Below are 23930 nucleotides of genomic sequence, written 5' to 3'. Positions count from 1 at the left end.
TAACGTGAGTGACACGATCGATTTCAACACTCCCCAAGGTATATTTGAAACGAATCGGTTGCTTTTTCCTTGTGAAGGAAATCACCGAGCATTTACTCGGGTTGACGATCATGCGATTAAAATCGCACCAAGCTGCGAAACTGTCGAGTTGATTTTGCAGGAAATGGGCATCAGCAATCGAACGAATCTGCATATACATTTTTAGATCGTCCGCAAATGACAGACGAGGTCCTTTCAAAACATAATTCACATCGTTGAAAAACAGTAGAAAAATTATCGGACCAAGGTGATTCCCCTGTGGGATACCGGAGGTAGCATTGAAACTATCTGATTGAAAATTGCCTATGGTGACACTCATCGACCGGTCGGTAAGATAGCTGTTGAACCACCTAAGGAGTGAGCCGTGTAGTCCTAGTCTCTACAGCTTTGCAACAGTTATATCGTGATTAATTTTATCGAATGCTGCCGATAGATCAGTGTAAATAACGTCCGTTTGACTCCGTTCCGTCATACTCGCAGTGATGTATGATGTAAGACATAGCAAATTCGTAGTGGTCGACCGTCCGGGCATGAAACCGTGTTGGTCATCGCTGAGGTATTGCTTGCAGTGAGTGAAAAGAGGCATGACAACAAGTTCAAACAGTTTTGAAACAGCGCATAGTGATGTGATGCCGCGGTAGTTTTCGATGTCATTTCTTTTCCCTTTTTTATATACCGGAAATATATGCGCATATTTCCAACCCGAAGGGAAAACCCTCTTGGATAAGGACAGTTGGAAAAGGTAACGGAGTGGAGACAGCAGGTAGTCGATATGATACTTCAAAAAAACGGACGGTATTCCATCTGGTCCTGGTTTGTGAGTTGACTTCAGTTGGCAAAGGGACGTTTCTGGCAGCGGCGAAAACATGCTCGGAAGTTAATACTTCTGCTTTAAAAACACTGGGAAACTTAATGGAAAAGAAATGACATTTTTCATTGCTATCGGTAGCCATTTCACCATTTAGAGTCATCAACGACGGAAGGCCAGACTCTTTGCGTTGCTCGTTGATATACCTCCAAAAGGATTTCGGGTGCGATTTGAGTTTGCGTTGAATATTGTGGTTGTGACGTGAGTGACAACGTTTGCTCATCTTTTTGTACTCGAAATTGAGCCTCACATAGTGGTTCCGGAGTGACAGAGTTCGGTATTTCGTGAATTTTCTCAATGCGGCTCGTTTTGCTGTTTTAAGTTGCCATAACTCGACGGATTGCCAAGGGAATTTTCTCTCATTCCGGTTTACTTTCTTCGGGACGAATCTATCGATGGCATACGCCATGATATGAGTGAAGGTCTGTGCTGCTTGATCAACATCATTACTATCGAGTAAGTGATCCCAGTCAAGCTCAGATAGAAAAACAGCGATGCTGCGGTGGTCTGCATTACGATAGTCGTAGAAAACCGGATCAGGGACATATTCGACTACACGAGGCCGTTCTTGGTTCAGCGAGACAACATGAGGTTTGTGATGAGGTACAGTTTTCATCAATGGAGCTGGTGCGATAGAGATAGTTGGAGCAGCGTCCTGGGCACTAACAAACGTTATGCCCTCGGACGTTATGACACGGTGCCACACGAGCGCCCTACAATCTTTTGGCAGGATCGAGCTTCGTGCCACTATTCAAATGTTGTCCGGAGTGATACGAAGCCAACGGGGTCACCTTCGTCGTACCCAAGGACATGAACCTCCCTAACGCACTGGAACTAGGGCCCATCGAAAAATACTGGGCAATTATGAAGCAGGCACTACGGAAGCATCCCAAGGAGGTGAAATCTGAAGAAGACATGAAGAAAAAGTGGGTTTCCGTACAGAAGAAGCTGCAACCAGATGTTGTACAGAACCTAATGAGTGGAGTTAAGCGTAAGGTGTGAGCGCGCGGTTATGGTATTGAAGTTGAATGAAATAAATATACTAAAAGCTTACAAATAGGTTATATTTTGTTGTCTGAAAGTTTTTGAAAAGGATCGATCCAGGTTGGTAGGTAATTTTTTTTTTCAGCGTTTGTGGGACACACTTTACTATTAGTACACTGACAGTATGGTCAGAAATAATACAGTAAAGACCCGTTTTTATCACCCCTTGACGAATTAGAAGCTGATAAAACAAAGACATTGATAAAATCGGGACATATATTTTTCTGTCTTTTTAATAAACCTAAGCTCTTAAAATATTCTTTTTTGTTCCTTAGATATAGCATAGCAACTTTTTCTGATTATTTACTTTAAGTTCCCCTGAAGGGGGTCTGACAGAGCAAAATAAAAAAAAAATATTTTTACATTTTTCGGATCCCTAAGACAAGAAATATATGCCCAAGAAAGGATTTAATCGAATTCAACTTGGTTCGTCTGCTAGAGCCCATCAAACTACCAACTATCAATTTTCATATGAAGCTGATAAAATCGGGTCAAAAAGCTGATAAAATCGGGTCTCCACTGTATTTAGCTTTGATCCGAACCAACGAACCTTGAACAACTACAGGCTGATTCAACATGAAGTTTTTTGGTAACAGGGCATTTTCTAGTGGATAACTGGTAGAAAACTGTCTTGCTATTGTTCAGTATTGCTTGCCATTTCATAATGGAACGATTTACAACGGTTCACCGTCTTCAAATTGATCAACTGTATAACGGAAATCGGTTCTCTGTGAGGAACGTATTTCATGCGCTCCGATCATACCATGGTCGATATAATCGACCAACTGAGTCCACTATTCACCATACAATCGAAAAGTTAGAGTCACAGTTCACGTTAGTGGATGATAAGCTACCAAATTGACAACATCTAGCACGCAGCGAAGAAAAGATAGCGGCGGTAGCCGAGAGTGTACGTGATGTATTTTTTCGACGCCGTTCTCAATAGCTTGGCTTGTCGTATGCGTTCTATATCTTCAAAAACACTAAGCATTAGATTAAGATACTGATGTGATGTACTCCTAGGTTGTGTATCTATTGAAGTAAGCAATGAAAAAATTTAGATTATGGATAAGCTAAGGGTGGTAATAACACCACATGATACACAGCACAAAAATGGAAAGAGGAATTGGCTGCCAATCTGACAACAAATATAATAAGTGGGAATATTGATATTTTTTGAACTGCTGGATCTGAAAAAAGCAACGGAATCGGTTATTTAATCTGTTTTAGATATTTTGCACTTGTATCGATCATTTTACAAATTGTTGTTTTCTTACAAGATCAAAGAAAACGACCAATATCTAACAGGGCACCGAAAATATCTAAAAATGACTTCATTTACTGAGGAAACACATTCAACCTTAACTACAAAAAAACAATAGGTGTCACTGTCAGTTATTTTACATCCTATCTACCAGTGTTTCGATTTTATGTGACTGATCCATCGAAGTTTTTACAATATCACGCGAGATCTACACGGTAACACACAATCACTACATCAGGTAGAATGAGGGTAATCATTTTCTTTTACGCACATTGTGCAAAACCACATGTATTTAAAATCGACAAAATCTGCCAAATCGGTAAATATTTTATACAGTTCGATGTAATTGGAAGGTGCGTAGAAATTCAAATAAAACAAATAAGGGCAAACATATCACACAAAATCAAAAGGTGATATCGTACACGCGGTGTATAGCTGCTAAGCCAGCGATAAGTAAGCCTCGCCAAAACAACTGAAAGTAAATATTTATTTGCAGTTGCCAGTTACGATCCAACTTAGCACTGGTTCGGCTTCAATGAGCGATAAACTAAAACACTAAACATAATACCGGGTGGAAAAAGTAAATTAAATAGCAAAATACCAAACCATGGAACCAAAACCTACAATAAACATCCTTCGGGCCGCATCGTGGATCGTCGTCTCGCCGTCGTGAGAGCGCTACGCAAATCACAAGGACACCTACCGCCACCACGATAATGGTCGCGATCAGCGGAACCATTACGTTCAGATCGATCCAGTGAGGGATCCAGGGCGGGTACACGATACCCGGCTGAATCGAGCTTAAATTGGGAGCGATCGTACCTGATTGCGTTTGATTTGTTTTCACGATCGTGAATGTGTGCGTGTGTTTGATTTTCACGCGATACCGGTAGTAGTAGTGGTAGTAGTAGTAGAAGTTGTTTGTAAGGATAGAAAAAAGAAAAAAAATAATTATACCTTTATTATTGTTGCCTTTGTTACGGAGCACACAAATAACAATAATTGCTATGATAATAACGAGTAAAGCGGCTACGACTGGTACTACTAGGTTCAAATTAGAGAGGATGATACGGATCGTGTCCTCAGCCGTTAACTCGGGTATATCGCGAGTGGGTGCGATTGTCCCTGAAACAACCAATCAGAAAGAGAGAGAAAGTGAAGAAGGGATATTATTCGTTAGTCGTTCTGGTTTGCATTGAGTTTTTCGTATGTTTGATAGGTTTCGCTACCACATTAATTCAGTAAAATGTGTTTAAAATTACAATTGAGACGTTGAAACATCACAGAAAAATATAGTTATAACTTTGTTTTAAACTTCGAACAAGTAGTATGGAATAAACACAAATGAAGAATAGAATACATTAACTGATACAATCGACATTCAACATGACGTTGCCTAATGAGTAACTAGTGATAGATAGAATGAACGTATTTACATCTAAAAGAGAAAAGAATGCTAAGTTAACATCTACAACGAACTTGAACAGGTATTAAAGAAACTTGCTAAGTAACGAATGATAGTTCTATGATGAAGATGAACAGCGCCAGCATTAATAGCATTAACAAATAACGATCTAATAGAATTGCTACAACTCAGTGATAGAAACAGGTTCATCAGGAAAATTAAATGTTTCAATTTTGTCTTCGTTTTGTATTGATTACGGTCCCTTACTATCTAGACTAATCTATATGTCGGAAAGTCAAACAGTCTGATTCTAAGTGACCGCTTACTTGGGGATATTGGGACAGGTAAAAACAATAAAAATGTACAAACGCACCCCATTTATTTTAACTAATTACGCTAGGTGATTTTGATCTGATTGCGTAAAGAACCTTCCTAACGTTGTGTGCATTTACAAAATACTTAGATTTGTTTTCTACTAAAACTATTGTTGAATTATCTATACATTTATCTCTTCGGCAGTCGCACAAAAGGCTCACTGAGCGAGCAGCATATGATGTCATATATCTACCGCGAAAGGCAGAAGGTTAACCTTATCTACACTTGTATGTAGGAACCTTTTGACGTTCGGGCTATGATGCTCTTTTTAACATTCCAATCCTCAAAGTCCGATGCTAATTTGAATTGCTATATCGCCACTGTCTTATATTTATAACACCCATCGATTAATTTTGCGATATGAAAATTCGATTTTCCCGGGACACCTTTTTTACCCAAAAAACGATCCGTATGTATGCAATGCTCATGTACCGCTGCACAGAGGAGTAACTGGGGTCAATTCCTGGCCAAAATTATTTGTTGCTGCTATTGCTTTTATTATGCCTTAATATGAACAAAAAATAGACTAAAATTGGTTTTTGGAACAATTTGGCATCTATCCACCTATCAGTGCATAGGTCAATTTTCTATATCCTTTCGAATACTAGTAATTTCGAGGTAATCTTTGCGAATACATTTGGTTTTCCAGTTACAAAAACAGTTGATCAGTGGAAAAGGGGAAAGTAAAGGGACGCCTGTGCATATTTTCATAGAGATACATTTTGAGAAACATAGTACTTGGCCCTACAGTTACAGTTTTTCAGATAGCTGGAATCTACTTTTGTAATACTGCTTCAGAAACTTTGCCGGATCTCGCCGTATAATGTATATTTTTTATCATTTAAATTTGGAATATAATGTTTAAAAAACTAATTTTTTAAAGTTGATGCAATGCATAACAACACTACTATTTTCAGTTGTTTTGAGCCTAAAGTTATACAAAAGGCTGTGTTCTACTACGTTTGTAATAATATTGTCTTACTTAATACAGTCATCATCACTAGAAAGCGATATTGCTGGATATATAATTTAAATGACTAAAAACCCCTTAAAATACCACTTTACATCCAAGCAAAAAATCTTTAACAATTTTAATTCTTTTAATAATTTGGCCACGTTATTCAGCAGGCATTTAGGTATGTAAAAAAAAGTATAACGAAATAGAAAATTGAAAAAAAAAATATTTTGTTTATTGGCCAGGAATTTGTTCTAGTTACTCCTCTGTGCGCTTGGACATTAGCAAAGCTAAGAATATACGCTTTGCATTGCATACATTGAGGTATTGCAAAAAAACACACATTTTTGAATTCTCAAAATCTAATCCCCGCCCCCTTAATATTGCGTTACGTAATCATGTACACTTCGTAGATTGCAGACTGACAGTGACGTATCCAGGAAAAAAATTCGGGAGGGATCCGAAATTTTAATTTTAACCTTCCGGCTGTCGCGCTAGTACACTAAGTGCACGCTGCTCTGAAAATCTAGCGAAATCGTCTTAGAGCATCACCAGCTGCTCGTTCAGCGGGCCATAAGCGCGACTTCCGGACGGTTAAAATGAACATTGTACATTTCGTACAATGTTCATTTTAACCCTCCCTTGGATCCGCCGCTGCAGACTGATGACTTGAGAGGCATTGTTTCGTAATAACAATTAATCCAGTCCAAGCGAGAAATTTACGAGAACCACAATTGCGGGCCACGTTAATTTTTACCATAACTTGGGATATGAGAAAGGAAATGTTGATGTGGTATGTACCTAACGGAAGGCCCCGACTCAGTAACACTCTAATAAGTACCACGCATTGGATAGTGGGTGGGTAGTAGGTCAAGATTCGTTTCAAGCCGCGAGCGATGCGGCTGAGAATATATTTTCGTGCTTAAGAAGTTTGAATAGTTTATTGACAGTAGGATACGCAAATGTTATAGACGTTAAGGCGTTTAAACTCTGGCTAATCGGTTAAAATATCTCGAACTCCGGGCAGCCGGCTGTTGGGAGTGTTGGCCACAATTCAAAATGGACCATGAATAAGGGGTCGTCCGTATACCACGTGGACAGAAACACTCTTCTATAATATCGTCAATTCTCATCACTTGTTTAGGATCTGATAATTTGTTCATGAGCCAACTCAAGAACTCAGGTTATTTTCATTTTGTGTTATTATGATGCATGCAAAGCAGTGTCTTAGACACAAAAATTTACAAAACTCGTGGCTTTGTTAAAGAATGTGATATTTTTACAAAAGTCTAAAAAACATGTCACCCTGCTGGATTCGTACGGTTTCCCCACGGTGGTTTGGGAGCAACTGGAGCGTACATAGCAATTAATAAGGGCTTATCCAAATTGCCGATTAAAACGGAAAAAAGTCAGGGGAAGCGGTCAAGCAATGCATGTGTATAATCGCGTTAAAAGCCTTTCGAATCAGCGTTTGTTTCAAATTTTACAATAGGAGCTTCTTGGACGCAACTTATCACCTGAAGCAATTCGTGCAGCCTATAACAAGCTCGAACCTCTTCAGTAATTTCGGGCATCTTCGGAAGAAATTCAAAATTTCCTGGATCTGAAGTTCAATCGGTAAGTTTCATCTGAATCTTATCCTGCGGCGTTTGCCACACTGAAGAATATCATCGGGAACGTTAGACTCTTTCAATTTTGACAAAAAACTACGGGCAACATTTGTCTAACCGAAAAATAGACTCTAGCGTTGGCGTCAGCGATTCTCGATTTACTTGATTGGCAGGGTACCAGGACCAACACCTGGATCATGTGTCAGGATCTAACGGTGGATACCCCCTTTCATATTGTGACAAATGTCAAAGTAAACTCAGATGCCCAATTTCACATGATTTGGACACCGCTGGGCCCCCGCCCACTTTGCTTGAAGTTTTTGAAATTAGTACTATGAGAAAAGAATGAAGAAAAAATATATTAAATATTATAAATTTTGAAGTAGTACTCGGAAATTTACTGTTTATACCTTTTGAATAAAACATTCATAGAAATGTTTTTGTTTCTCGAAAAATACAAGAAGTTGGGCTTTTGGGACATTAAGCCCCAAAAATACCCTATTGCTTATAGCTATTCTGCTCTATGCTGCAAATAATACATACTTTGCTGTTTTTCCAATGCGAAAAAGGCTCAGAAATCGAACGAAACTTTTGCTACCTTTATCAGAAGTTAGGGTTGTAGTGTTATTAAGAATAGAGAAGTTTTGGAGCAAAATGCCCCAAATCTTCAGCTTTCTCCATATTTTGAGGAACAGAATTTTTTTAGTTGAAATGCTAAAATTTTGTTTTTGTGGAAAGGTATAAATCGTAATTTTCCGAGTGCTACCTCAAAAGTTATCCCGAATAGAAATGTACAGTAACAAAACCATGATTCACTGTGACAGTACAGTAATTTCACAATAATTTACAGTAAGTTTTAGTGTTATGCTACAATACAAAAACAATAAACTTAAACGTTTTGACAGTAAATTTGAATGTATAATCGACTTTTACAGTAAAAAAGGGGGGTGGTTATGTATCTGAACATTGAAAAATTCGATTTTTTTCATACATTTTTTCTCGAAAACAGTAAAATTTAATGTGAATTTACTGTATCAGTTTTTTGCTGAACTGTAAAATTTATTGTTACATGAAATTTTATTGTAAATCTACTGCAAGAACTCTGCATCGAACAATGTTGAAACAGTGATAACTATAATATTTATTATTTTATGATTGTTTGTAGGATAAATGCTATTGTAAAATTCTATCTGGGATAGCATTTATTGCATATTTTCCTCATATTTTCCCGTAGTGCCAATGTTAAAAACTTCAAGCGAAGTGGGCGGGGGTCTAAAATTGTCCACATGATGTAAAATTTGGCCAGTGCTGAGCTCCATCACGGTACTGATGGCAAATCTACTAGACAAATGAAAAAGAAACGTTTAGCAGTGCATTGATAGTATTTTGCTTACCTCTCCAATACAAAATAAATGATACTCAATATATGTGTCATTCCAATGAGTTATCTCGCACGGCTTCTGTGAGAGATAGTTTACTGAAACACTATGTGAAGAAAATGGAAATGAAATGACGGTCTTTTGTGGTATGATACGGTCGTTTATTATTTATCGTCACAATTCAAAGACCATCCTGAGATTGCACAGCACTGAATTTGGCATCTGAATTGACTTTGACATTTGTCACAATATGAAAGGAGGGGGGGGGGGGGGTGTCTTTGAGATTTCAAAAATGAGTGTTTCTGCTATGTTCTAAAGAACTGCGTTATTTGTAAAGAAGGTTGCAACACTATCCTTTTTATACAATATGGATTTATTATTATGCACCCTTCTTTATAACTGACACATTCGACGCACCTTCATTCCATAAATTCGTCATAACTTTTTCAAGCGAACGCCTACATCAAAACATATCACAGATTAGGAAAGCAGACTAAATTTCACATAAGATTCAATCTTCATAAACATTTATTTATTTCACACGGCTAAATATAGTAGTTTAATGGAGCAGGTACATCATATTTTATTAATTGAAAGAGGTAGTTTTACTTTGTTTATTTTGTTAGGAATCAGGTTTCGATGCGAGTTTGTAGGACTATATGTTCATTGTTGGGCTTTGGCAAGTTCTGCAATTGATTAGCAATTTTGTATGAGAAGATACATATATACAAAAAATCAAGAATGCAACATCGTAGACATTTAGACTTTTAAGGAAATGTAACGTCACGCTGCACCATCGTTTATTATCTTCCAGTGCATTTAATATTTGTAAATCGAATCTTATTTGAAATTTTGTTTATATTCTGAATCTGTAATAAGATTTGATGGAGGAGTTCGTTTGAATATTTTATTACAGATTTATAGAATTAAGATGCGTCTAATCGTGGTAACGTCACGAAGAAGGTGTCGATTGTATATGACCCCTTAAGCACATGAAGGTATGAATTTCGATATTTTCAATATCACGCTAATTTCCTGTTTACGACACAACTTGAAAACTTCTAAATAAACCATGCGAAGTAAAATTCGACACTATATCTAATAAATCGTTTTAACGATATTTGATTTGAAAAATGTGGATTTCCATGAAGTTACATCGCAATATGTAACTTGTTGTAACTTCAGTACCGCACATCCAATAAAAGAAGTTGGAGGCTTTTTGGAAAGATATTTTTGAATACAAAGAGAATACGGAATATCAATTTGAACAAAATTTTAATTTATTGATACATTAAAAAATAGGCATTTTTCGTGGTCAAATATACGTGTGTATCTTTCTAGTTTTATTATTCTATACTCAATAACGCACAATATTTTGTTGAAATAGAGCTTTTTCTAAAAGTCGATAATTCAGGAACATTTTTTCCGTGATCTTCGCCTTACATTTTTATATATTGCTCAACAATTTTTCGTTGAATTGGTTGAATTGTGTATTGCCATAACATATACCAAGCTCGGCAGAATCGGTCTTCAATAAACCGGTTGTGCCTAACCTAGTAGTGTAGCTTCGTTCTGAAATCGAAGAGGTGTTGCCAAGGGTTAATCAGCCCTATTCTGCACAACAACGCACAGTGTCGCTTATACGGACAAAACCTAAAAAATTTATTTTAGATTTTTCATGATATAACATTTTTCTCTGTTTCTTAACAGGTTGACCAGAGTCTTCTCAAAGTATTAAGTTCTGAGGGCGAAAGTTCGATTTTTTACAGAACTTCAAAAGTAAAATAGATGATGAATTCTGCAAAAAACTGTTTTCAAACCTAAGTTATTCAAATTAATATATCTTTTTAGTTAAGATCCCGAATATGGTCGAACTGGTTTCATTTGAAAGGCCATTCGCTGGACTTATAGTTCGATTTATTCGATGGAAGTCTTTCTTCTCGTTCAGACATGAAAAACAAATAATAAATCGTGCAAAAAATAAAAGTTATAATGTTCAAAAAGGCTGTACTTTTTTTGAAACAGTTCGGATAGATCGCTTGTTGTTCACGATACTCGAAAATTAGTGTACTTTCTGAAAATGAATATCTTTTTTTGCCCCTTTTTGCCCCGAGATATGAAAAGAGGTGATTTTTCATGATATGTCTGAAGGAGACGCCTGGTAGCCTTTGATTACCCAGGGTTCGTAATATAATTTATAGATGTGTCTTATCATTATCAACAATTGAAAAAATGTGTATTCTGCTAAAAAATTTACTACTCCTAATTTTTTGAAAATGAACTTTCGGATGTAGTGCACTTTATATTCGTAAATATTGAATTTTGGAACCACCCTAGGTGCCGACATTTTGAGGAAACAAAAAAGCGAAAAATAAACATCAAATATGAATACAGCGTCACAAAATTACCTTAAAGTGAAGTTTTCATCATATTCGGTCCACTTTTAAGGTTTTGTCCGACTTTTGTATGGAAGGTGATCACTGTGCAACGGATGGTTTAATTTTGATGTTTGTTTCTAAGATGCAAGGCACATTCATTCAAAAAAACCATCCGTCGTAATGCAACGGCTGAATATGTAAATTTAAACCAACTACCAAAATTTAGGGCTTCCAAATAAACATTAGAAATCATTTGAATTTCAAGGCAATTTCGAGGTTCGATGGATAAATATATAAAATGTTATCGCCTAATAAGTTTATCTAGCTTCTGTTTTATCTACTTTAAGGCTATTGAGTACCTTACTGCATTGTAGTGATCAGTTTTAATAACATTTTGTCACCTAACCAAATATGAACGTTTTGCAAACATTAGTACAAATATCGAGAGGTTTTCCCTAACGAACGTATTTCTATCACGCTGTTGAAGAACCACGGAATTATGAAACCATTTGGGTGCGTGCTATGAGCGTGCCTATTGAATGGATGACATTGGCTGAGATTAGATTCTTCAGAACGCAAAAGCAAGGAAACACAAAACAAAACGTGAAACAAACCATTTAAGAAACAAAAACTTAGAAGAGAAACAATTCTCACTGCATAGCACACAAAACAAAACAGGAAACATAAGACTTTTGCGCATTTCCTATATTCATCTGCTTCTGGAAATATGTGATACTGCTCACTCTTCAAACAATGGATTTGTGGTTTTAAGTAGGTCAAATATGATACTCGGTGCGCAATCGATCTGTCGTATGTGAGATATGTACAGTTTTTTGCATTGTTGGTTTTGTGCTTGAGAGGATTACTAGGGAAAGGATATCTCTCGCAAACAGTCAAATCTTTTGCCCGGATCTAATTATTTTTAATCAATTAGGAGAATTTTGTGTAATTTAATAAGTTTATAAATTTTTGTTTAGGTTGTTTCAGAGACAAGATCGGTTTGTTCGGTGAATTTCTTAGCTTACTTAATTGAACTTAACATCAACTAAAAGAAAAAAATTGAAATTAAATAAAACAATTGATAATAACAAACTTGATACATTGCAAAAACTATGCAAACAATAAGATGATGAATATGATTAGTGAATGATTGAAACGGAAATGATTAATAAACGGCTATAACACAAATGAAGCACAATTTCGATTATAGATTTTCTTGTGTAATTTAATGTCGGAAATACATTTGGAAACTAAAACCGAATAAATATTATAGACAATCCAATGAGATTTACTTGAAAAATTATAATCATTAACAAGAACGAGATGATGATAAAACTTCAAAGAAAGCACTTTTATTACTTACCTCCGGTGATGGTGAGTGTGGCGAATTCATACTCGGCTACGGTGAAACCAGCATTGTTATGTGCGGTTACGCGCAGATTGTACCAGGTTGCAGGCTCTAAATCTAACACGACAAAGTTGCCACCAGGTTTTACATTATTCGAGATTTGATTCCAGTCTATTTGATCCCTAAGAAAGAAGAAAAAACGTAGGTAAGATTTCGGATAAAATTACCCAATTAGCTAACCGAACTACTTACTTTTTCTTGTGTTCCACAACAAAGTGCGACATTCGGCAACCTCCGTCTTTCCAGGCAGGTAGGTGTAGCGTAATCGAATTCGATGAGACTTCAATAAAGCGTGATTTTTCCGGGAGCAGTGGTTTCGAGCCCTTAGTTCGTGTGTTCAGGATATCGGACGGTTCACCCGCACCAATAGTGTTATAGGCGGTTGAATATACCTGATACCGGGACCCGCAGTACAGATTTTCTATGGTATATTTAGGAGCTTCCAGTGCTACGTCGATCGTTTCCCATTCACCGAATTCCGGTTTGTAGTGAAGAGTATAGCCTTGCAGAGGGGCAGTGTCTGATTCGTGGGGTTTTAGCTTAACAGCTAGTGAGTCGGTGGTGGTGGCAGTGAGTGATAGTTGAGGAGATTGTGGCGGTGCGAGAACTATCAGTCGGTGGGTAATAGAATCTTTGGCGATCGAGTTTTCGGCTGTACAAGTATAGTCTCCGGCATCCTGTCTGATGACGTCTTTGATAAATAGAGAACCTTCAGGAAGCTGTCGAATTCGTTCATTGGGAACAAATTCCTGTCCTTTGATTTTCCATGTAATATCTGGAGTTGGGGATCCAACAGCAAGACAAGGTAATTTGGCGTCTTCCTTGAAGGTTGCAGTGAACGTATCGTCAAAGGAGGCAATTTTGGCAGGAACCTTATCACTTGGCTTGGCTGACAGCGTTTTCGAGCGTTGTCCTTCACCAATTGTTGTACTTGCGGTTACCCAGAAGCTATACTGTGTACTCTTGTCAAGGTTTGATGCTTCGTAGCTCATCTGATAAGCAGGCACTTTGTGACTTTTGGGTTCCGGTTCGCCACTCTTGATATAAACGGTATATTGCAAGATAACTCCGTTCGGCTGAGATGGTGGTAACCACGACACCAGTATAGATCCTTCGGACATAACAAGAGCTTTGACAGCTGTAGGAGCTTCTGGAACATCCTGTTCGGTTTGACAGTGGATAGGAGCACTGCGAACTCCGTCACCTCCTGAGGTAGTAGCTAAAACCTGCATTGTATAATTAGTGTATTTCTTTAGTCCATGTAAAACGGTGTCGCTGGAGGCTGTCTTCTTGTAGTCTTTATTTTTGTCGTCATTCCACAACTCGCTCGGTGCGTATACAACCTTGTATCCCTTGATTACACCATTTGCAGATTCTAGTGGAGGGCTCACCCACGAAACGCGAATTGTTTGGGATGTCAAAGTCGTACACATTGTGTCACTTGGTGGTTGATCTGGAGTACCTTCCGCGGTGTACTGTTTCTCTTCTTCACTCATTGGACCTGCTCCGACCTTGTTGAAGGCTTGAATTACGATCGAGTATTGTGTGTAGGTTTTCAGATTATTAATTTCCAAACTATGTTCCTTTCCTTCTCCACCTTCCAGCGAGTAGTTGACTGTTTCATAGATATAAGACGAGTTCTGCGAGGTCTGCTTAAACCCTACATAGTATCCAAGAATATCTCCATTCCATTCGGCGCGAGGCGGAGCCTTCCAACTAACACGCAATGTTGTCTGATTAATCGGTTCAACCTTGATAGCCTGAGTTTTACCGGATGGAGCCTCTTCAGCCGTGATTATTGTGACTACCTCCGATGAGTCTGATACGCCAATTTCGTTTTCGGCAACGATTCGAATGTTATACGTTGTAGCCGGGCTAAGTTTCTGAACTTGAGCTTCATTGGTGTGCCCTGGTACGATTACGCTACGAATAAAGGTTAAATTACTATTAAAATGTATTTTCAAATTTGGGAAGCGCATTCTTACCGATCAACGTCATTCTCCCAGGTTCCTCGAGATCGTTTGAATTCGATGATGTATCGTTTCAGTGGAGAGTTTCCGCCGTATGGTTTAGCCCAACTTAGCTGTACTGTTCTGCCAGATTTATCTAAAACTTTCAAAGCGTATGGCATCTCCGGAGCTTCCTGAATAATCATGTTGATACTGGAGTCATCACTTCCGAATGCGTTAGTCGCCATGCAAGTGAACAGCGCAGAGTCACTCCGTTCGGTACGCTTGATTGAAAGACTCGACATAACTCCATCAGGGCGGTTTTCCTCTCTGAAACAAAACAACATCGTTATTGACGATTCAGCTACGATCACGTTAATAATGAAACCAGTGTTTCCTTACCTAATAGTGTAACGGTTATCGGATTTTGGATCAAGACGGATATTGTTCATATTCCACAGGATTCCGATCGGTTTCTCGCCTTTCGCTTCACACTGCAGCACCGTTGGTTCACCTCGTCGAGCAGTTTGGTTTCGCAATTTCTCAGTAAACTCGGGTGGTGCCTGAACGCTGATCAAAATGACCGCACTCAGACCAGAACCGATGCCGTTGATTGCCTCGCACAGGTAGTAGCCTTCGTTAGACTTCTGGATGTTGTTGATGAACAGTGATCCTTCCTCTACGCGGATGCTTGAATCGTTCGATCGGAGATCTTTGTACTCTCCGGGGGTATCACCTAGGAAGCGATGTTTGTTAGTTCAACGGATTAAAAGTGGGAACATGAATACTTACCGATGGCCTTCTTCCAGCTAACAAGAGGCCTCGGGAACCCATCGGCTTTGCATTCGACTTTTGCGTTCGAACCTTGTGCGAAAGCTTTATCGGTTGGCTCGAGAATCCACCTTGGTGGAACTGTTTTTATTTCATTCAACGAATGCGATTGAGAGAAAAAGACGATTAGTTTTCCACGCTTATAGATGTGGGGCCCTACGAGTATGGTGTTACCTTGCGCGATGCTTGAAAGACTTACTCATTGTTTAACTTGGCAACCTTCAGAATGTTTTTCATAACATTAGCATTAAAGTTCAAATAACTGTTAGGAAAATCAAAAATGGTTTGAATGGTATACGGTTCACTCGAAAAAAGTAAACGAGTTTGATTTACAAAAGTTTTGTATACAAGTGTAATTATGTGTAACGAAAAATCATGTTTCTGCAATAGAACATTGCAGAGCATGGTGAGATAGTTGTTTTGCCAACTTATTTAATATTTTGTTTTTCAATTTATTGTTGTGCTTTGCTTTCGAGTACCATAACAAGGGATAGAATTGAAAAAAACTGAAAAACGTGGGACACGTCCTAGAATTACGTAGTAAAATATCCAACCAAAAATGGTTGAATGTTCCTGAAATATGAGGGTTGTTACGGAAGACGACAAAATAAAAGTGCGTCAAATCCTCGGGAGGCTTTGCGCGGTTCTCAAACCAAATAAATATTCTTATAAATGTTGCAATGGTTTTTATATGAAAATTCTACGAAACTTCTCATGTATTGTCCACCATCTTTTATTAATATGCTAAACATATCGTGTCTTAGTTCTTGAAAATATCCCTAGCTTTCAGAGTTATTTTGAAATATTGCAACGCCAAATATTTTCGACACAATGGTTTAATAATGGTTGTATTAACAAATGTAATTTGAATCGAATCTGACACCCGTTTTATTTCGATATGTCGTTATTCGACTAGCTAACGATGAATGAAACACTTAGGGACCATTCATAAATTGCGTAACGCGTTTAGGGGGAGTGGGTACGACCAGTTGTTACATGTTGAGACATATGGGGGAGGGGAGTAAGCTAGATCGTTACGTAACATGTTTTTACTGAACAAAAAATATTTCGAAGGGGGGAGGGGGGAGTCAATTTTGGGCAATTTTCGCGTTACGTAATTTATGAACGGTAGCTTAGCACAAAAATGCATGCATGAGACTTATATAACTTCCCAATTTTCGATTAGGTCTCTTAGGTGCACCATATTGCGGCTCTGCCAGAACTGTCAGTTTTTTCACGTCACGTTCGGATTTTTTTGCGCTACCCATAGAAGTCATACATTTTTCGAAATTTAATACAAAATTGGTGACTATTTTTCCAACTGATTGGTGCAAATATATTGTGATTCCGTTTAATACAATGAAATTTACTAATGTTCAAAAACTTTTCTCCATTTTTTCGCTAAATTTTGAAAGGGGCCTATTGAAAAGTAAGTCGTCTTCGCGACAAAAGAATATGAAAAAAATGGATCAGTGAACCAACAAAGTTATGGGTGCGTTTCGACTTCGTCTCATCAGAAACCGACATTAACTTATTGTCGCAATATATTAGCACCGGTTTGACGCTAAATCCCTAAAAAGGAAACACATCGGCCGGTGCTAATCTATTCCGACAATAAGTTTGTCGGTTTCTGATGAGACGAAGTTGAAACGCACCCATGAGTTTGCAGAAGGTTGCAAATATCGAGCAACTAAGTAACCCATCCAAAGTCTCAAGCATTAAACAGTGGCCTGAATTCAGGCTGATCGATCAGGTGCTGATGAAACTCGATGGATGTGTTTTGATTGATCCTATGCAATAACCGATTTCAAACAAATTACATTACTCAAATTTTTCGCCGATCAGATCACGAAAAAAAATATGATTTAGCAAGGGATCTGTTCCTGTGGCACGAAAGCAAGCGTTTTCGTGACAGATACTACTACGAGTTCGGAAGTAACGGAAGTTCTTCAACAAACGGATGTTAACCTTCGTTAAATCCCATTATGGATCGTTATGATTGGACAGGCCTAATCAGCTGCCATTACAGCAAGGGTGTGCTACAATGATACAACAATGGAGTCCAGTTCATCCCAAAAGGGGTCATGCATAAATGACGTAGCATTTTGGGGGGTAGGGAGGGTATACCAAATTTGTGACGAAGTGTGACGAGGGGGAGGGTAGGGTCAGAAGTTGTGCGACGTAGCATTAAGTTTAAAACCCATTGTTTAGAGAAAACAATTTAATGATCCTCCATTCCCTAGAGAAATGAATTTAACTTCACACAAGTTACTTTTGATGCGGCTATTCATGAGATAAATTTTACGATTCGCGGAATTACAAGATCGCAAAAATACGAAAAGATTTTGTATGCGGATTTAACTTGCTACATTAGTTAGCTAACGTTGCTAACTAGTAGACTTAGTTTGGAAGCTGAATTATATTTTCATTTCGAATTCAACCAAACAAAATTTAGTAATTTAGATGAACGAATGGTTCTTAGAATCATTGGCAGCTGCACGATTGAAAAACATATGTAATTTTTTTCATCTCCCGGGCGCTTTGCATGGGACGAGGGGGAGGGGGTAGGTAAATGCTACGTTTTTTACGAGGGGGAGGTTAGAATTTTGTGACCAAATGCTACGAGGGGGGAGGGAGGGGTCAAAAATCGCCGAAAAAAAGCTACGTCATTTGTGTACGGCCCCAAAGAGTAGAATCCTCTGAATTGTCCGCAGCTCCGTCCAACAGCGAAGTATTGGGCGACAATGAAGCGCAATCTCCAGCGACATTGGTCAGATGAAGAATGAGCAGGCCAAGACCGTGACTGCAGAAGGTGAGCGCCGAGTGAAAAACAGAAAAGTACGTGAATTTCTTCGAAATAGCGACGAAGCCTTGTTTCAGTTGTTTTTGCAAAATAAATTATTCGATTGAAAGAAAGGTTAAGCAAATATATGCATTTCGCCACATTTCTAAGAATCTAGCCTTCATTGTTAGTTGCAGGGTTTGGAATTTTCTTTTTCGTGAGCAGAGTTATGGACGATATGCCTACCATGAAAGAAAAAGATGTGCGATAAACTGCTTGTCGTGAAAACTAGCTTTAATTTCAAACTCTGGTGGACTGCTACGATAATCGAAGTTCTTCAGCTACAGTTGCAGTTTCCCTGCCAGATCAATACCTTCAAATGAGCATGTTAGGAGAGACTCCGATAAATGAAACACGATCCAAAATTGAATTCGCGCCAAATCCGCGCGATGCGTCAAATTGAGAACAAAAAACGCGCCAAATCCGCAAAAATCGTGAAATCTGCACGACCGTAACAACCATGAAATTATCTCGTTCTGAATTATTGATCGATTCGATTTCGTCCTGGAAACCGTTTTCGATTCGGAAACACGTAGCCGGGTGGGCGCTTCGACAAAGTAAATCATGAGATCCAGGACCTTCCGATGGAGCATATTTTAATTTAGGATTCTTCCACTGGGTGGTGCTAGAGTGCCTGAGAATTTCCCATACATTTGATATTGGGTCATATCTCGTTAGTAGAAACACTTGACGGAATAAAGTCTTCGGCAAAGTAGACTATAAAATCAAAAGCATTCCAACGGAGAACAGTTTTATTTAAATTTTTTCTCCTGTGATGCTTAGGCATATAAGAATGTCCTTTTCTGTTTTCATTAGGTTATGCTACGTAACCTTAAATACTTGGCGGCGCGAAGTCATCCGATCATAACGGAAATAAAATAATACAACAAATTAGATTCTAGAAGGGGCATATCCGTAGGAACAACGAAACGACCAGAAAAAAATTAAATGAAAACAAAATAGGACATTTTTGTAAGCCTTAGCGTCACAGGGGAAGAGTTTTAAATAAAACTGTTCTCCGTTGGAATGCTCTTGATTTTATATAGTCTACTTTGCCGAAGACTTTATTCCGTCAACTGTTTCTACTAACGAAATATGACCCAATATCAGATGTATGGGAAATTCTCAGGCACTATAGCACCGCCCAGTGGAAGAATTATTAATTAAAATATGCTCCGTCGGAAAGCCCTGGATCTCATGATTTACTTTGTCCAAACACCCACCCCGCTAAATGTTTCCGATCATGAGATATGACCCAATATTTAAGTTAACTATAGGTCATTTGCATACTCCCTAGCGCCACCTGGTGGGATAATTCTGCATTAGCCTGTTCTTCATCGGAAAGCCCTTGACATTCTGATCCAGTTTGCTGAAGATACTACCCTTCCAAATGGTCAGCGTTTCGTGTTATTAAAAGTTTAAATTCATGTAAATATCACATGCAAATTGTGTGTTCATCATAATCCGCTTTTGCACTTTCGACAGAGCCACCCCAACTACAACCCATGACACCATCAACTTTGCGCGCTTATAACTTTGTCAGTTTTTGTTGGATTGACTTGCATTCTTCACGATTCGATTTGTTGTTACAAGAGGATTCTTCATTTTTCTCACGAAAAACATTGATTGATTACAGCGCCACCTAGATCTGAAAATGTGAAACTGATGCGTTTCACATTTTCAGATCTAGGTCAATTTTTCCCATACAAACTTTGAGCCATTTGCGGAACCACTTCCAGTGTACCAAATGAGCTGAAATTATCAGGGAAGCTTATTAGCCACACAAACTATCATATTCAGGTGCAAGGTTTCAAAATTCAGGTGAAATACCACACTTTCCTTTTTTTCATACAACTTTGGGCCACTCTAGTGGTCCACTTATAGGAACCTGTTCCATGCCAATTCGTATTACTCATGTATGAAGTACAAATGTATGAAGTTCATTGCTAACAAATTCTTGTCAAAAACCTGTTGTAATCCACCTAGCGGTGCAATTGTGCCTTTCTCAATCATGAACACGAGAATTTATGCGTTGTTTATATTCATTATAAGCTTCCAAATGTAAATATTACATTGTTATTATACACGACATGACAACTATATACAAGAAAAGAAATCATTATTCGAGTTCTAAAATTTTGTAAAAGAAAAAACAGCTACATTAATATAAAATTGAAAAAAGGTGCGAAATCGGCAAAGTCCCAAAGTCAATTTTAATAAAAAAAAAATATCGAGGTAGCATAAAATCTCGACGTTTCATGCATTTTAAAGAAAAAAAATTAGTTCCGGCTTATATGGGATTTTCATATGTGACCGGACGGTTTAGTCTATATTTTCGCACCCATATAAGCGATCCGTACGAAATTTTATAGACATCTGTGGGGATATGATAGCTATCATTTGGGACTAAGTTTGTGAAAATCGGCCCAGCCAACTGAAGTGAGTTCGTCAATTTTGAAAGATGGCCGCTTTTCTCGGGCACTTCCGGAACCGTCTATGGTGGTTAATGTAGTCAACGAAAGTTTGGTTGGCCGTCGGTGACCTAGAACAGCAAATTAAAGTTGTTTGAGAGACATTTTAGCGAAATTTTTACCTTTTTTGCTTTCTTCGGAGTATTGGTTTGAAACGCAATTTGCTATGTGATCGCACGCCACAACCTGTAACTCCGGAACCGGAAGTCGTATCGGAATGAAATTAAATAGCCATTTACGGGGGCACAACACCTTTCATTTGAGACTATGAATCGGTCTAGCCATCTCCGAGAAACCGATGTGACTGTTATTCTGAATTGGGATACTTCCGCCGGGGCTTCCAGAACCGATGATGCTGGCCAATGTGGCCAAAGAGACTTTGAATGGATGTTAGTGACCTAATACTACAAATCGAAGCATAAATGGGTGGTCATATTTTGGAAAAAATTTCATCTTTATACATTCATTACAGAATTTATTAAAATCGACATTTTCTGCGTGATCGTGCTCACCACCCTGTAAGTCCGGAACCGGAAGTCGGATCCATCAGAAATTCAATGGGACCGTTGTATCTTTCATTTGAGACTAAGTTTGTCAAAATCGGTTCAGCCATCTCTGAGAAAAATGAGTGACACAGACGCACAGACATTTGCCGAACTCGACGAACTGGATCGAATGGTATATGTCTCTCGGCCCTCCGGGCCTCCGTTAAAAAGTCGGTTTTCAGAGCAATTGCAATACTTTTCTATTGAGAAAGGCAAAATGTGAAATTCTAGCGTTATTTTGAATTTTTTTTACCTCGAGTATTTTCGTAGATATTGGATATTTTTTGAAAAACAATAATTTTATCACATCATCTATAACTATACTGGAAACAACGACCGACAAGTAAAATTCATTGAGTTTTATAGAGTAGTAATATAGCACTTCATATTGCAACTAGAGCTGGCTGCCCGTTTTTGCCCTTCAAAATTTATTACTACTGAAACTTTCGCTTATTTTCTTCAAAAATTGCCCAAAAACAGTCGCAAGAGATAGACCGATAATCTCTTTTGTAAAGATATGTATTTAGGCAAGACGAACAACCTTTTTGAAAATTATGATGCTCTATCTACGATAGTTAAGAAGTTTTAAGGGATCATTTACAAACAACGATCTATAACTTCGACTGTACTATCGATAGAAAATTTTGGTCTACGGTAAAGATGTTCGCAAAAACAAGCTCTTCAACATTTCTGAAAACTTCATCCTGTTGATACTATTGATAGAATCGGGAATCGAACCCATTAGCTTCCATTTCCAATAATTCTCTGTAAAACTCCTCCCGCCTGACCAAGACATATATACTACCACCAGCTAAGGTGAGAAGTGACGAGCCCAGTGGCAGTGCAGAGTCCGGTCGAGTTATATCATCCACATCAGACCCGTTTATTGAAAGTTTCCTACCATTAACCCAAGGCAATCAAGGAATATTTCTGTCCGAGAATATCCTAGATTGATCAGGCAACCCGATATCTAGTTAGTTATCAGAAGGAGTCATCAAGCCCCATACTCACCGAGTTAACTCCGTTATTACCACTATCGCAGCAATAACCGAGATTACCTCTATTGTCGAGCAAAGCCAACACAACTCCATCATCAAATCAGACCCTGATCACAACAAAAAACTAAAAGCTTCGATTCAACCCGATAAGCTCTTAGTAGGGGAATTATGGTTAAAACCGACACCTTAAGCTTAACACTTTTTCTGAGTTGCCACCAAACCAATAAAATTATAATTTTTATGCAGAATTCTTCTTCAAAAAATTCTTAACAAAACTTAATTTTTTCAGCTCTTCAAAAAATTAATTTCATTAAAAATTATTGGTTGTAAAACTTGGAAAACAAAGTGATTTTTTGTAGGCACTGCGGGTAAAACCGACAGCCCATAGGGGTTCAATCGACACCCCCTTTAATTTATTTTCTCTCCACTTTATTAAAATCTTTGTCTGAGTATGTATGATGCACATATGTGCTTTCTATTGCTTCATCATGTAGTGAGGGGAAGAAAGTTCGAAAGCGTAGTACTATAAATAAGAGTATAGGATTATTTCTTGATATGAGTATGTCCAAATAATTCTTGCGCACATCATTGCAACCTTCAGTGTCATTTTATTTCGTAAGAGAAGATTTGCAAGCATTATACGTTCTGCTAATTGAATTCATTCCCTTATAGGTGACACACACATACCTCTTAGTAAAACTATCTTTTTCAGATTTGATTTTTCGGACTCTGATCATAAGCGATCTATTGGGGTATACATAAGATCATTGTCTCATTGTGATAAAGTTCGTCTATGACAAACCAAGAGAACACTAGAAATTCGGTTTGATGAGCCTTTTGTAGAAATAGCAAAAGCTTCGATAGAATCAGATAAGCAACAATTCCAATTTTTGATTTTTAAAGAGACTTACAAGAAATAAACACAATAAAAGTATTTCTATGTATTTCTGCTAATACTATAGTGTTCTAATAGGCTAATTGAAGTGTCACAAAGATCCCCAGCATTTTACAATAAATCGCAAGTATACACAACCATCTTAACAGTGTGTCGGTTTTACCATAACCATAGGGTGTCGGTTTTACCCCAACAGCGCACATTTTTTTTATAAAAGCAATTAAAAATATTGAATTTATCAAACTCGTCTTCAATGCACCTAGTTGATCATAGGAAAGGCCGATAATAATAGGTACTGAAAAATGTGGTGATTTGAAAAGCTTTTGTTCGGTTAAAACCTTAAAATCTACCAGCAAAATTTACCATCCAGACGAGTATGAACGCTGCTGTCGTATGTTTTGCTTATTTTTAAGACATTCGGCACACTAACGTAAATCCATTTTTTCTTCAATTGCTCTACATAAACGTACTAATAATAATGTGTCATTATGAAATGAATAAAAATTTGATTTCTAGGAAAAGTTGTGGGGTGTCGGTTTTACCCACAGTGTCGGTTTTTCCCACAATTCCCCTACTGGTCACCATGTTCGATTTCAAGTTAGTCTCTATCTGCTTAGCGCGCGCGTGGGCTCAGACTTCTGCAGACATCTCATTATTTTTTAAATAACTTTAAT

At 38.0% G+C, this 23930-nt stretch overlaps 1 protein-coding gene across 50 annotated transcripts in view; it reads right to left on the bottom strand.

Moving 5' to 3' along the window:
* The window catches only part of LOC131689525 (cell adhesion molecule Dscam2), a 172782-nt gene that overhangs the window by 28661 nt on the left and 120191 nt on the right, over nt 1–23930 (bottom strand). For 41 of the 50 annotated variants that reach the window (XR_009305406.1, XM_058974710.1, XM_058974668.1 and 38 more), the window contains exons 11-16: nt 15467–15586; nt 15077–15410; nt 14711–15004; nt 12918–14648; nt 12681–12847; nt 3840–4037 (exon numbers count right to left, since the gene is read on the bottom strand). Coding sequence is in view for 49 of the 50 variants with exons in the window: in XM_058974710.1 (XP_058830693.1) it covers nt 3840–4037; nt 12681–12847; nt 12918–14648; nt 14711–15004; nt 15077–15410; nt 15467–15586 (2844 nt within the window). In the remaining variant the exon portion in view is untranslated. Of the gene's footprint in view, nt 1–3839; nt 4038–4172; nt 4341–12680; nt 12848–12917; nt 14649–14710; nt 15005–15076; nt 15411–15466; nt 15587–23930 lie in introns of all 50 variants that reach the window. The other 9 variants (XM_058974717.1, XM_058974720.1, XM_058974714.1 and 6 more) reach the window with 1 other exon arrangement.

Source organism: Topomyia yanbarensis, chromosome 3, assembly GCF_030247195.1.
Source record: "Topomyia yanbarensis strain Yona2022 chromosome 3, ASM3024719v1, whole genome shotgun sequence".
Classification (NCBI taxonomy): domain Eukaryota; kingdom Metazoa; phylum Arthropoda; class Insecta; order Diptera; family Culicidae; genus Topomyia; species Topomyia yanbarensis.
This window is presented reverse-complemented; position numbering and strand designations above follow the sequence as displayed.